The sequence below is a fragment of the Copadichromis virginalis genome, linkage group LG23 (assembly GCF_057382275.1).
Source record: "Copadichromis virginalis isolate Kocher_CV1m ecotype Utaka linkage group LG23, C_Virginalis_male_GT1.1, whole genome shotgun sequence".
NCBI lineage: Eukaryota > Metazoa > Chordata > Actinopteri > Cichliformes > Cichlidae > Copadichromis > Copadichromis virginalis.
The window spans coordinates 20,664,033-20,676,505 of record NC_140639.1 but is presented as its reverse complement, the minus strand read 5'-3'; the positions used below and the strand labels follow the sequence as shown (position 1 = coordinate 20,676,505).

General features: G+C 36.9%; 1 protein-coding gene across 1 annotated transcript; it reads right to left on the bottom strand.

The window, feature by feature from the left end:
* Positions 1-395: 395 nt before the first annotated feature.
* sh3yl1 (SH3 and SYLF domain containing 1) lies at positions 396-12,144 on the bottom strand. The gene is made up of 11 exons (XM_085449946.1): positions 12,028-12,144; positions 8,245-8,355; positions 7,984-8,097; positions 6,178-6,242; positions 5,827-5,939; positions 4,462-4,590; positions 4,213-4,357; positions 3,710-3,791; positions 3,538-3,603; positions 2,327-2,359; positions 396-1,225 (listed from the first exon to the last, which is right to left on the bottom strand). Coding segments are annotated over exons 1-11 (1,068 nt in total). The 5' UTR covers positions 12,029-12,144; the 3' UTR covers positions 396-1,016.
* Between the last annotated feature and the right edge of the window lie 329 nt (positions 12,145-12,473).

The window sequence follows — 12,473 nt, the reverse complement described above, 5'->3', positions numbered from 1 at the left end:
CTGCAGCTATGAAAAAGCCCCCCCCCAAAAAAGAATACCCACCCACACCACAATTATTAATCTGAAGACATTGTTAAGATTAAAACATTAGCAGATCCCTAAACTCATACTTTAAATGTCATTTTAAAAAAGTGCAAAGTGAAGAAAAACAAAATATTTAAACTGATATGCATATATTAAACTCCTTAAAAATTCCTTCATCCACCTTGTAACCCGCTCCATTTAACATTATTACAACATCATGCATAACCATATTTACATGCAGAAAAAAAAAAGAACAAGGGTGCAGCAAAGTCAGTATAACCATCTCCACGATAATTGTAACACATTGACTTAAAGAGCTAAAGAAAGTGCCTAACAGTTGGTGTTGAAATTTACAGCCCCTTAAAGTTCCCTGATCACAGCAGCTGACAGTTAAATTTCAACTTTTTGTTCAATTTTTAGACTTTACAGCAGTTTTGGTGGTGCCACTGATCTTAAAATATCAAGACTTTAAACTATAAAAGAAACTAAACTAAACTAAACTAAAAGAAAAACAAACAAACAAACAAATGCTTCTGTTGGCAGCCAGCCTTTAGGCAACCAGCCTAAAGTTCCCAATCAATTTCAAACTAAATGTAAATAATAATAATTATGATGATGAAACTAATAATCACAATAATAATGGAATAGTTGATTTCATTTAATCCAAGTGGTTGTCTTTTTGTGATTCAAATTTGTACCAAGAAACAACCAAACAGTGGTACTTCAATATTAAATGTGAAACATTTGAAATGGTTAAAAATGCCAGTTAAAATATTTTTGTGAAATATGTCAAAATGTATTTTGTCTGACAAATGTTTCAAAATTTCCAATATTACATTTACTATGTGAAAAACCGAAGGATTATTAATTCATTTACAAGTATATTCATGCAGTGGAGTGTTTACGCCTAACAGAACAACCACGTTCCAAACTCATTTTACCCAATATTGGTTCTTTCAAATGTTTTTCTGTCAGACACCCAGAGAGTAGTATCAATATGTAACAAAGTTTGCAGGAAAGATCCCAACCCGACCATCTTCCAGTTGCCCCTCCCACCAATCATACTGGGAGTCTGTCTTCGTGATGACAGTGATACGGTCGCCTGGAACAAAGCTGAGGTCACCTGGCTGCTCCCCTGCAAAGGGATGTGTCGCTGTGACAACCATCAGCCCAGTGGCTCCACCCTCTGATGATCCCCAATCTACAATTAACAAAAACAAAGAAAGTAAAACAGAAACAAAACAAACATTTGACAAAAGCAGATTTAATTTACTGCAAATTCACTGTTTAACATAGGTCTGATATATTTATGTTGTACAATTCAGAATATTAATATTTATTTACAATAACACAGAAAACAGATGTTGAAACTGAGACATTTTACTATTTCATGAAAAAAAGCTACTTTTGAATTAGTTACGAAAGAAATAGTAAGGGTTACTAAAAAAAAAAAAACAGCTGGAGGCACATTTTTCATCTAATTAGATCATGAGAAAATCTCATTCTCTAAATTACATAAAAACATCAAAAGCTTAAGAGAATCTGGGAAAAAATTAAGGGACAAGGCTGAAAATCAATATTGGATGCCTATGATCTTCAGGCCCTCAGGTGGCAGTGCTGTCATGGAAATCACTGCAAGGACTAAGGAACACTCACTGTGCCATCCACAAATCTGAACATAATCCATGTCTTGTCTAGACCAAAGTTAAATTAAAGGGGATCGAGGCAGAGTAGAAAACTGTTTTGTGGTCAGACGAATCCAAATTTGAAATTCTTGAAATTCTAGTATATGGGCACTACAACCTGGGAACTTAAGAGAACTTTGATAAACAGGCTCCTTATCACTATTTAGTCCAAGAGGTATGGGGGTACATGAGTGCCTTTGGAACCGGCAACTTGCACATGTGGAAAGGCACCATCAGTGCTGAAGGTATCTAAAAGTTTTAAAGCAACATATATTTTTACACATTTTATCTAGACAATGCTAAACCTTGGGGGAAAAAAAGACTCAGCACTACTGAGCAGCTAGAATCTTCTACCAGGCAATACATTGCCACAATTCCTAGTTTTATGGACTACTGTTAAATGAAGAGGTGCTGCCATCAAATATAAAATGTGCTTATGTTTTTTTTTTTTTCAGTTTAAACATTTGATGCGTTTTTTATGCTTTATTGTGAATAAAATATGGGTTTATGAAATTTGCAGATCATTTCATTTGACTTTTATTTAAATTTTGCACAGCACCTCAACTTTCTTGTTAACTAGACTAATTTTTTGTGTGAGATGTGTCAAATATTCATACCGTTCATCTGAGAGTTTCTGGAGGCAAACTTACCTGAAAGAGAGACAAAACATCAATTTGAGTCACGGCTAATGAATCTGGAGAAAATTAATCTACAGCTGTGAAAACATTAATAAAAATAAGTTCTCAAACAAGAAATATGAAAGACTAATGCTCTTTTTCCATCTTCCTCCATTAAAATTTATTCATTAGTGTTTAAATAAAGAGCTTATTTAAAATAAATAGCGCTGCAGTTTAAGTTGCAGATATGTGCTGTGAACACTAGAGAGAGCTGCAGCCCCAAAGTTGATAACAATATATTAATGTCACTGCACAAGCAATCATACTGACTTACATTAATTTGCTGAAGACTCACTGACCTTAAACCACGTCTTCACCATAAAATTAATCATTTACCTTGGAGGACTCTTTTATCAACACAAAGGGGTCAGGTCCCCGCAACGTACCTGTTTGAACAGGTGTGTGTCGCCGAAGTATGCACACGCACATACGTACATACACAAAACACTAGGATTATTAATGGGTTTTGGTACTGGCTGCATCAAGGTCGTGGGTTAATAACAGACTTGAATACACGGTGTGCCATGTGACCACATGAAGATACAAAACAAGGTAAATACAAATGGGAGACAAAATGACTGAAAACGATGCTAAACAACCACATGGAGAGTTGACAAACTGAAAGAAAAGGGATACAAAATGAGCACGAACAACTTTTGTTCTTTTTGTTTTGCATCAGTTTAACCATTTCTCGAGCAAAAAAACCCCAGGATGTTGTTAAGCCGTCCATTACAACCACAATGCCGTGCTAAACAATTATGAAGGGACACAAACTGACCACAGAAACACAATACGGCCACAAAAGGCATGGAAATCTGCCTGAAATGGGACGCAAAATGGTTTAAAACAAAATGACAACAAAAAGGATAAAAAAAAAGAAAAAGAAAAATGACAAATTCTGACTATAATAAGATGCAAGCAAAAACCCAAAGAAAAGAAAAATATGTTTGTACTAATTGGTTGATTTGAATTCTCCAGACCCAAAACCAGTTACTAACATGGGCAACAAAACCAAGTCAGAGGCCTCTGAGTTTGAAAGTGAGCTCAAGGAGTCACAGCGGTCCTCACAAAATGACAATGAAAGAAAAAAAAAAAAAAAAAAAAAGAATAGCTGGTAAGGAGTAAATAATGAAAGTTAATGTAAAACTCACTTGAGGTTTCAGATTTATAGACAGAGACACTTGGGTAGAGAGTGTTTTTAGTCCTTACTCCAGCTCCTGTACTCAGACACATAGATGCAAAAACACACAGACACACACCCCATTACAGACAATTTCGTCCATAAATTAATAGCACCTGAACAGTTGTATTTCTGAGCTTTACCGGCACTGGCTGCTGACACCTCGGAGTAGCTTGGTGGCTTTGACTGGATCGGAGCTGGTGGTCTGGCTGGGCGAACGGATGACTGGAGACAAACACAAATGTACACTTTATGTACTGCATATTAGATAAAGGCAAAAAATAAATAAATTAAAAAAAAAAAATATCACATGACATTCAGTATAACAGTCACTGAGCTACACTTAATTTGTGTCTCCATTGTTTGTTTGTTAGGCAAATGCATAAACCACTACACTATTGAACCACTATGTAAAAAATAAAGCACAGTAATTGTCAGGGTATTTTAGATGGATGCTAAACTGCATACTGCCTCTATTCCAACAGCATGGCTTTGTATTAGAAAAATCTGTGTGCTGAACTGAGCTGCCTGCACTCACCTACCCTTTAGTGAGCACACTGGAAACTATTTAGGGCATCATTTGAAACCATCCTCACTTCACACATAGCTGCCTTTCCTTTTTGAGTTAAGCTTTTGGTTTGCGTACCCTAGTTTGCAAGTTCTTGCTTGTCCAGTCGGTGGTGTAGGCCTCAGTGTAGACATCTAGGATGTGGTAGAGGTCATAGCACTCTGACGGCGGTTCCACATCACCATTCAAAATGGCAGATGCGCGGATGTCTTGGGAGTAGAATCTGCAACAACACTACTGGATTAAAGACAAGCACTTGTTTGGAAAAGAGAGAACTAGTTAAACTTCTGACATGCAGCAGATTGATTCGTGTTTTTTCCCCCATACTTGCGGTTGGTTTCTTTGCGTTCAATGAGGCAGGATCCCTCCAGAGAAATACCTGCAAACAAACCTCTGGACCTGCAGTAGGTGTACACAGCTGCAGTACTCCGCAGAGCCACATCAGCCTCCACGTTCCTAACAAGCAGAATTTATTCTATTGATCAAACTGGCAAAGGTGAAGTTTAAATGGTCAAGTAAAATTTCAGAATTTGAAAACATTAACACCTAATGACCGGTTAATTAGCACTAGTGATATGTTTCACAGAACATGATCCTGGGTCCTATGCTCTTTTTAATTTTAAAAACATTTTTTCTGCACAAAAATAAATAAATAAATAAATGTTTTTCCAAGCACAGATTTGTTTTACTGGATGAAAAAAAACAAAAACAAACAAGAAATAAATAAAAACAAAAACCAAACAAACCAAGCTGCAAGTTGGTTCATAACTACCCCCCCCCCCCCCCAAAAAAAAAAACAAAAAAACAAAAAACACAATCAAATAGCAAAATTAAAAAAAACTGCAAAACTTGCTTCAATGACCAATAAATCTGTGTTCCAGCTTTTGTGAGTGAAGTTATAGCTTTTTATTGGCTGTTATGACTATTTAGCAGTTTGTACCTCTGTAATGTAGCTTGCTAGTACAGTTAGCTGGCGCTAGTTGATACCTTAGCTTTTCAATCTCTCATCCAAAGATGGCCACTTCTGGCTACAAAACCCCAGCATAGTATAGGGGAATGAATTTTTATATATATATATATATATATATATATATATATATATATATATATATATATATATATAAAAATCACAGTCCTTGGTTTCTCCAAGGACCTGCAGTCTTCTTTAGGTTTATTTCCTGCTGTGTCTGTAAAACTATAGCTGGTTGCGGGTTATTCAATCACTGTGTATGTGACTAATTTCATAGTACCATATACACTCACACATAAACTAACTGTAACAACTGACCATCTTCTTCAAACTAATTCAGCTCTGGCTACCATTTGTTGTCTGTCTGTAACATTTATTGAGAATGAACCGACTGACATGTAACTCGCCACGCCCACAAACACCTGCCAATACATGAGCACCAAAACCGGTTAACCCACCCTGAAACCACCTTATTCTAAAATTAACCTCAACATCTTAATTGGCCTCTCAAGTAAATCACGGGTGATTTTTTTCCCCCACCTCAGACAGTTTGGCTATCTGCTTCAGGCCTCAAAACACAAACTGTCATTAAATGTCTCATAAATCTCTAAGCAGAATAGGACAATCAAACCTAAGCTGTAATTTACATAAACAGAAAGCATTCAAGGCAATTAAAAGACAGACAAACAGATTGTGTTAGGAGAGGTGGGGAGTAGACTCACCTTCCAACAGGTCCCACGGCGACAGTGGCGTTCCCGCCAAGCGTCAAGTTCCCACCCTTTGTGAAGGCTTCGACGGCCCTCCGGTAATTCAGGATGATCACCAAGTCTGACACCTGAGGGGGGACCAGAAAATTAGCTTTTACTTCTGCTTTCCAAAAAGGGATGTGGTGCATTAAAGGACAAATTGACATCTCAGTGATGCAAACCGCTGCATTCACAACCTTTAAAAACACTATTGATACATTTATGGCAATTATTGTGAACCCCTAAATTCAACACAAATACAAATGTTTCGTCTTGGAACGCAAATCAGAAATCAAATAAATAAAATTATAAGATTTGGGATTATACCTCCACCCCGATTTCGAAGCCTCCACCCAGACCAGCGATGCCAATAGCTGAAGGTGCTGACCAGCCTGCAGACACAAAAACACACAGAATAAAGCTCAAGCATGGATAATATTTATGGCTGAAGCCAGGATGGATTATTCACACTGCTGGTGCCAGTGTTTTCAGATGTGGTGAACTGCTCCTTTAATGTGAAAATCCAGAAAACCAACAAAAGAGCCTGAAGAAGAAGAGCAGGGGTGGTGGCACCACTCAGTAAGGCCCGTGTGACCCTCGGTGGGTTCTGGCACCACGGCAAACTCAAACATCCGCCACCGCCGGCCCAGTTCACTGACATCAAACGCTTGATGTGTCAGATGACTACAGCACACTCCCAACACTGCAGGGAGGCCTGGTTTTTAACCGCAGGAGCCCAAAATGTCACAAGACAAAACAAAACAACAAAAGGATTATTGAGAGACTCAGGAAGATCAAAAACAGCAAAAACTGAACCAAATAAGAAGAAAAAACAGGACAACAGGCAAACAGCAGCAAATCACAAGAATTGCTTCGTAGACTGCGGCTAAATCCATGATTAAAAAACAGCTAATTGTCCTCCAACATGACACCTCTGCTGTTGAACTCTCTTTACCTTACTAATAAAGAGTACAGACTTTCTAGAACACATAAAAATAAAATGTGTACTCATCTTATACTTTGTGACAATCAAATAACAGAGGAATAATAATTCAGTCACTCAGATCAATCATGCAGATAAATTCCAGAAGCAACATGTTTCTACAAACATACAAAGACTTTACTTGGAAGGGTAATAAAAGTATACTACTGTCAAAATGCCATCTACAATTGATTACAATCTTTTTTTTTTGAAGTTCAGTTGCTTTGTACAACTGTTACATCACACAGACACATGCTAAGAGATAAGAGCATATAAATTCCAAGAATTCCACTACAGTTTTAGCACAGAGTTCTTGGACTGTCCTCGTAGTACTGCACAGCAAGTAATTTTCCTCAGATATTTGGATTCGAAATGCCCCCAAAAGGTGCCAACAGTACAAACATAGACCAGGGTTTAATTGGACTCCAATTAGCTAACATGAAGCCTAGCAGACAGCTAGTAGCTACAGCCACTGTGCCACTATCAATCTTTCAAAGAACATAATGGCATAAAATGTGAACTTTAAGCCTTTATACAATTTAAACTGGTGATTTTATAATTCACAGCACTAAAATTGTATAAAGGGGGGAATTAGCTATAAAAACCAAATCTACTTTTTGAAGCAAGCTGTAAAAATGTTAAATTCTGTTGTAAAATGTCTTCAATTTCTCCAGACTTTTGGTGCTTATATCCTTCAGACAAATACAAGCTTGCAAAACCATATTTATTTTGTGTAGAAAAACAAACTGTTATATCCACAAGTAAAAACAAACAATAGAGGACTCAGAATCGTGCTTTGCGGAACACCATGCTAGTACTGCTGATGCCTCAATCGCATTTAATTTTTTTTTCTGGAATAGCTTAATTTCTCAGGACTGGAGTTTGATGCTTGTGAGTGAATCATTTTATTTGTCAATGAGGCTGAAGTGCTGGTTGGAAGGAGCAAAACAATTGTGGCTTGATCGAGCACGGCTTTGTTCTATCTGACAGATGAAAAAAAGAAAGACAACATAAGTCTCCACATATTTTGGCATCTGGTGACTTACCTGAGCAGCCTTCTTAATTAAAGTTTATATTTTTTGAAACACACCGACAGTTGCCTGTGCAAAATTCCAAACCTTTACAGAGCATGGAAGGAGTGGTGATCTTACGTTTGTCAGGAAGCCTGGCGATTACTACTCCGCTGCCTCCTCTGGCTGTGATCATGAAGCCTGCCTTGATGACAGAGATGATGGCCAGACCCTCAGCCTTAGCTATTACGTGAGCTACAACAAAAATATGGTAGAGTACACACTTTTAGCTACACTACAGTAAAATACTTCACATTTTAAAATATATTAGAAAACCCAAGTATTTAAAGAGCACTGGACTAGCCCTCAGTATATAAAGCTGACAATATGACAGGTTGTTACCGGGGATGAGTTTGTCTGGCCCATTTCTGCTGGAGATCTCGGTGAAGTCTCTCAGGATCTTGGCAGCTTTCTTGGCCTCAGACTTCAGGTTGGATGGGATTGGGTTACTCACTGCAAACACCCAAATTACATGGCTCATTAAAGGCATCAGCAGCTCATTCAAAGCTGCCCCCTTCCACCCTACCTTCCTCAACAGCTTGAAAAGTTATCATCCTGGCAACAAACCGAAGAGTAACATTCATCAATGAGCTCACTGTTCACTTTAATTGATCGTATCTTATCTCCATCTGCAGCAAACAAACTTCCCATTACGCTTTCACTGTGAGGCTCAAAAGCTCATTTATGCTGATAACTGGCACGTTATTTTAAGGGACATGTTTACTTATTAGAAAAAAAAAAATCATTTTGCTCACGGCTGAAACGAGCTGAAGAGGAACATTCAGTCCAGAACAAGAAGAAATAAGGACAGATATGAGCTTTTCTGTGACATAAAAGGAATTCCCTTTTTACGCAGCTTCCTGGCCAATAACTAATCCATTAGTATAATGTCAGCAACACTTATGTGCATATCCAAATAAATTTCCATTAAGGAGGACTACCCAATTAATGCACTGAATATTTTTTTGCCCCTACTTTCTATATTTGGATTTATTTACCTTAAAATAGAAAACAGACAAAACTTCTGTAACTGCAGTGGTAAAAGCAAATTTTGTTTTTTAGAAACTTTTGCCAATACAAACAAATTTTTTAGAACATAAATATTTGTGTAGTTAAACCCTCTAATTTTTACATTTGTGTGTAACATTTATAAAATGTGATTTTCACAATATCAAAATTAAGTCTATTATTTAAATATATAAATTTTAAACTACTAAATTTGTTCACAGACAAAAAAAAGAGAACATATCTGAAATATAAAGAGATTTAAATAAAAACAATATTAATAATTTTTTCTAGTATTTAAAGAGATTTAAAACAAGTCTTAAAACTTATTACTCTTAAAACATTAAAGTCTAAAATATATTAAGTATGAAATAAAATATAATTAAAATATTAAATACATTAATAAAAAGTCAAAAATGTTTTAATTATCTCAGAGAAAATAAATATAACAAAATATCTGAAAATAGAATCTTTCTCATATATAGTATAACTAACACACACACACACACACACACACACACACACACACCTCTAATGATTTATCATAATATTAATTGATGGATGTCTAAACCTGTAGATGATAACACATATGACACATAAGTCTGCAGGTGCAGGACCTTTTCATTCTTTTCCAGAAAGAATTAAATGAATCATTCACACACATATATCATTATGATCGTGTTTTATTCTCTACCAAGTCATGGGGATTCTTTGAACTCTTATTTGAAAACAGCAGCTCAGTGTTCACATTTAAAAAATATATTTTTAAAAGTTAATACCAGAAAATGAATTTGTATTTCTGCTTTTGAAAACAGTAAGAGATTAATTTTCTTCCCATTTTCTCTGTATTTGATTTTTAAGATTAGATGACTCTTCTTCAGGTCACATGTCATAAGACTTTCCAGGAAATCTCTGCAGTGAGAGTCAGAGAGCTGTGACCAGTCTGCCGACATGCTAAAATGCACTCCTGCTGCAGCAGCAAATTCCTGACACATGACACAGCCTGAACAGCACATCCAAACGTGCCGCTGACCAACAACACGCCAACATGGCCAAGTGCTCCTGCAGCATCGCCTAGACTCCATCACAGCCTGCAGCACTGATGGAGAAAACACTGACTCTGAGAAACCGCCCAATCCTCCATTCTGAACGTGAATCCAGTGGCTTCAGTTAGACTCCACAGGGCTAGCACTGAGGTGGTGTTAGTTATAGCCATCTTTCAGACAGAATCTACCTGTGTATGGAAGTTCTATTGCTCTTTTTAGACAATTCTAGTCAATCATGCAAGTTTAATTAGTGTCTAAGGAGGTTGAAACATTCCTTTATGTTCTAGTTGTTGGTCAGAAGTTCTGGTAATTAGACTGTGATCATCTACATAGAAGTTTGACTCATCTTTGGAGCGGTTATACAGGATTTTAATTGTTTTTTTGGTTGGCTATGGGTGTTCCTTATGCCTGCAACAATGTTCCTTTGGACTTTAAGATGGTACAGTTTGTTAAAGAGATGTCTAAATAGGTCACTAGGGAGGGTTCCAAAGTCACTGCATGTCAACTGATGATCTGTGATTTCCCTGTGATTTGCTCATAAAAACGTTGAAGGGGTAATTTCAAGTCTTTTCAAGCCTTTCAACTGAGCTATTTTTAAATAGCTATATCTAGAGAACTATTTAACCTATGTCATTCAAATTTTTAATCAAAATATTTATTACTATGACCTCAGGAATATGGCATTTTGAAAATGTAGCTGAAGTCCAACATAAAATTCTGAGACCTTGGATTAGTATATGGCTTACAGGAAGCTTAAATTCCACCATGTGTGTCATGAACTAGATCGTGTTATATATAAATTTATCATATTTTAATAGGTTCTGCATTACTTTTGATATACTTGACAAAAAAAATAGCAAAACAACAGCTTTGTAATTAAGTTTAGTTTTGGTGTTATTTATAATGGTCATTGCAACATTTATCCACAAACCTATCTAGTGAGATAGGTATGTGGATTAGCTTGATTAATACAATGAGAGAGGCTACAGTTACCACAAGTGGGCGTAGGTATACAAGGAGCATGACATCACAACTGCTCACAACAACAAGGTAAATAGCTTAATGTGAACACGATGGTTTGATGTAGGATAGTAAAACACAGTTATGATGGTCAAGCTGGGAATGTTTCTTGGTTTGGTCAGTTCTCTGGCTGTTCTTGATGATGGAGTTCCTCTTAGTAGTTTCTAGTGGTTTATGGTTTTGATCCATGCTATAGTCATCAGACAGGATTAACTTGTCTTGGTTAGTTAGTCATTAATAAGAACAGTCAGATTTTTGGCAGAAGTCCTTTAGGTTTTAGTTATTTAGGAGCTGGGTTGTCTTTAAAGAGGTTTTAGATGTAAATGAGGAGCTTTTGCTAGAAATTAGCACAGATTTCTTGCTTCTGTTACCTCCACAACGAAGTGCTGATTATTTTTCATAAGATTCTGGTCACATATGACTAGGTCCAATGGCAATAAACTAGTATAATTAATCTTATTAATTTCAGACGTAACATAAACCCAGCAGCACAGAGAAGCAGTCACTCACAGCTGATTAACAGCTAACGATAGCCCATTAACACTAATTAGATGTCACAGATTCTCCACAACATGAGCAACCCTACCCAACCCAATCTAACCCTATGGCCAAGGCCAAAATAGGCAGCATGTAAGTTTAATTATATATATATATATATATATATATATATATATATATATATATATGGAAAAATATCTTTAAAAAAAAACAAAAACCCGAACAAACTGTCAGATGTCTTGTAAAGTATTTTTTTTTTGTGTACACATATTTTAATAAACAAATATTTATTCCCCTAACCCACATATCCCTCTGCCCGTGACCCTCTGGGGGGTCCTACTCTTCAGTTTGGGAGCCAGAAAAAGTAAAACTGCCGTTTATAAGGGAGTAAACATTAAACTGTAAGAACGTTTCCTGGTAAAACTGGTCTTCTTTTACTAAACCTAACCCTGTAGGTGTCCAGGTAGAGCAGACAGGTAGAACAGACCGGAAACAGCAGGCACACACATAAAACAACTCCTTGTGTACTTAAATTACTTTTTTATCTTTAACTTACTTTTTTTCCCTTGTTTCTTCTCTGTCAGTTTGACTGACGACAGGTAAGCAGTACAAGCCTCTTCACTTCACTTCCGCTTCACCTGACGCTTCTCACAGCCGGAAACTGCGCGCGCAAAAACTACGTAAAGGAGAAGCTCTAAGCGGAGGCACGTGGTTAGGTGAGGGCAGTTGGAACTGTGTCGGTTTGCTGTGTGAAGGCTGGTGCTCTCTATCAACTAGGCGCGCTCTCGCGTGTCTGCAAGGTAGCTCGAGCGGGCGGCTTTTCCCCTGATTTCAGACTCTCAGGTGCGCGGTTAATGTGGAGGCTTTTAATTTGGTACTCAGATGTTTTTTGTTTCTCAGGTATATTGATATCTGACAGTAAAAATACTGCATCCAGATAATGAGTTTTACCTCTGGTAGTTGCACATTGAATTGATTGATTGTATATATTATTACAATATC

Excerpts from the sequence above, each read along its gene's own strand:
- sh3yl1 (XM_085449946.1), bottom strand. Across the intron at positions 8,098-8,244 it reads GCCAGACAAACTCATCCCCG|CTCACGTAATAGCTAAGGCT; the intron begins GTAACAACCTGT and ends TTTTTGTTGTAG. Across the intron at positions 3,792-4,212 it reads GCAAGAACTTGCAAACTAGG|TCATCCGTTCGCCCAGCCAG; the intron begins GTACGCAAACCA and ends GTTTGTCTCCAG.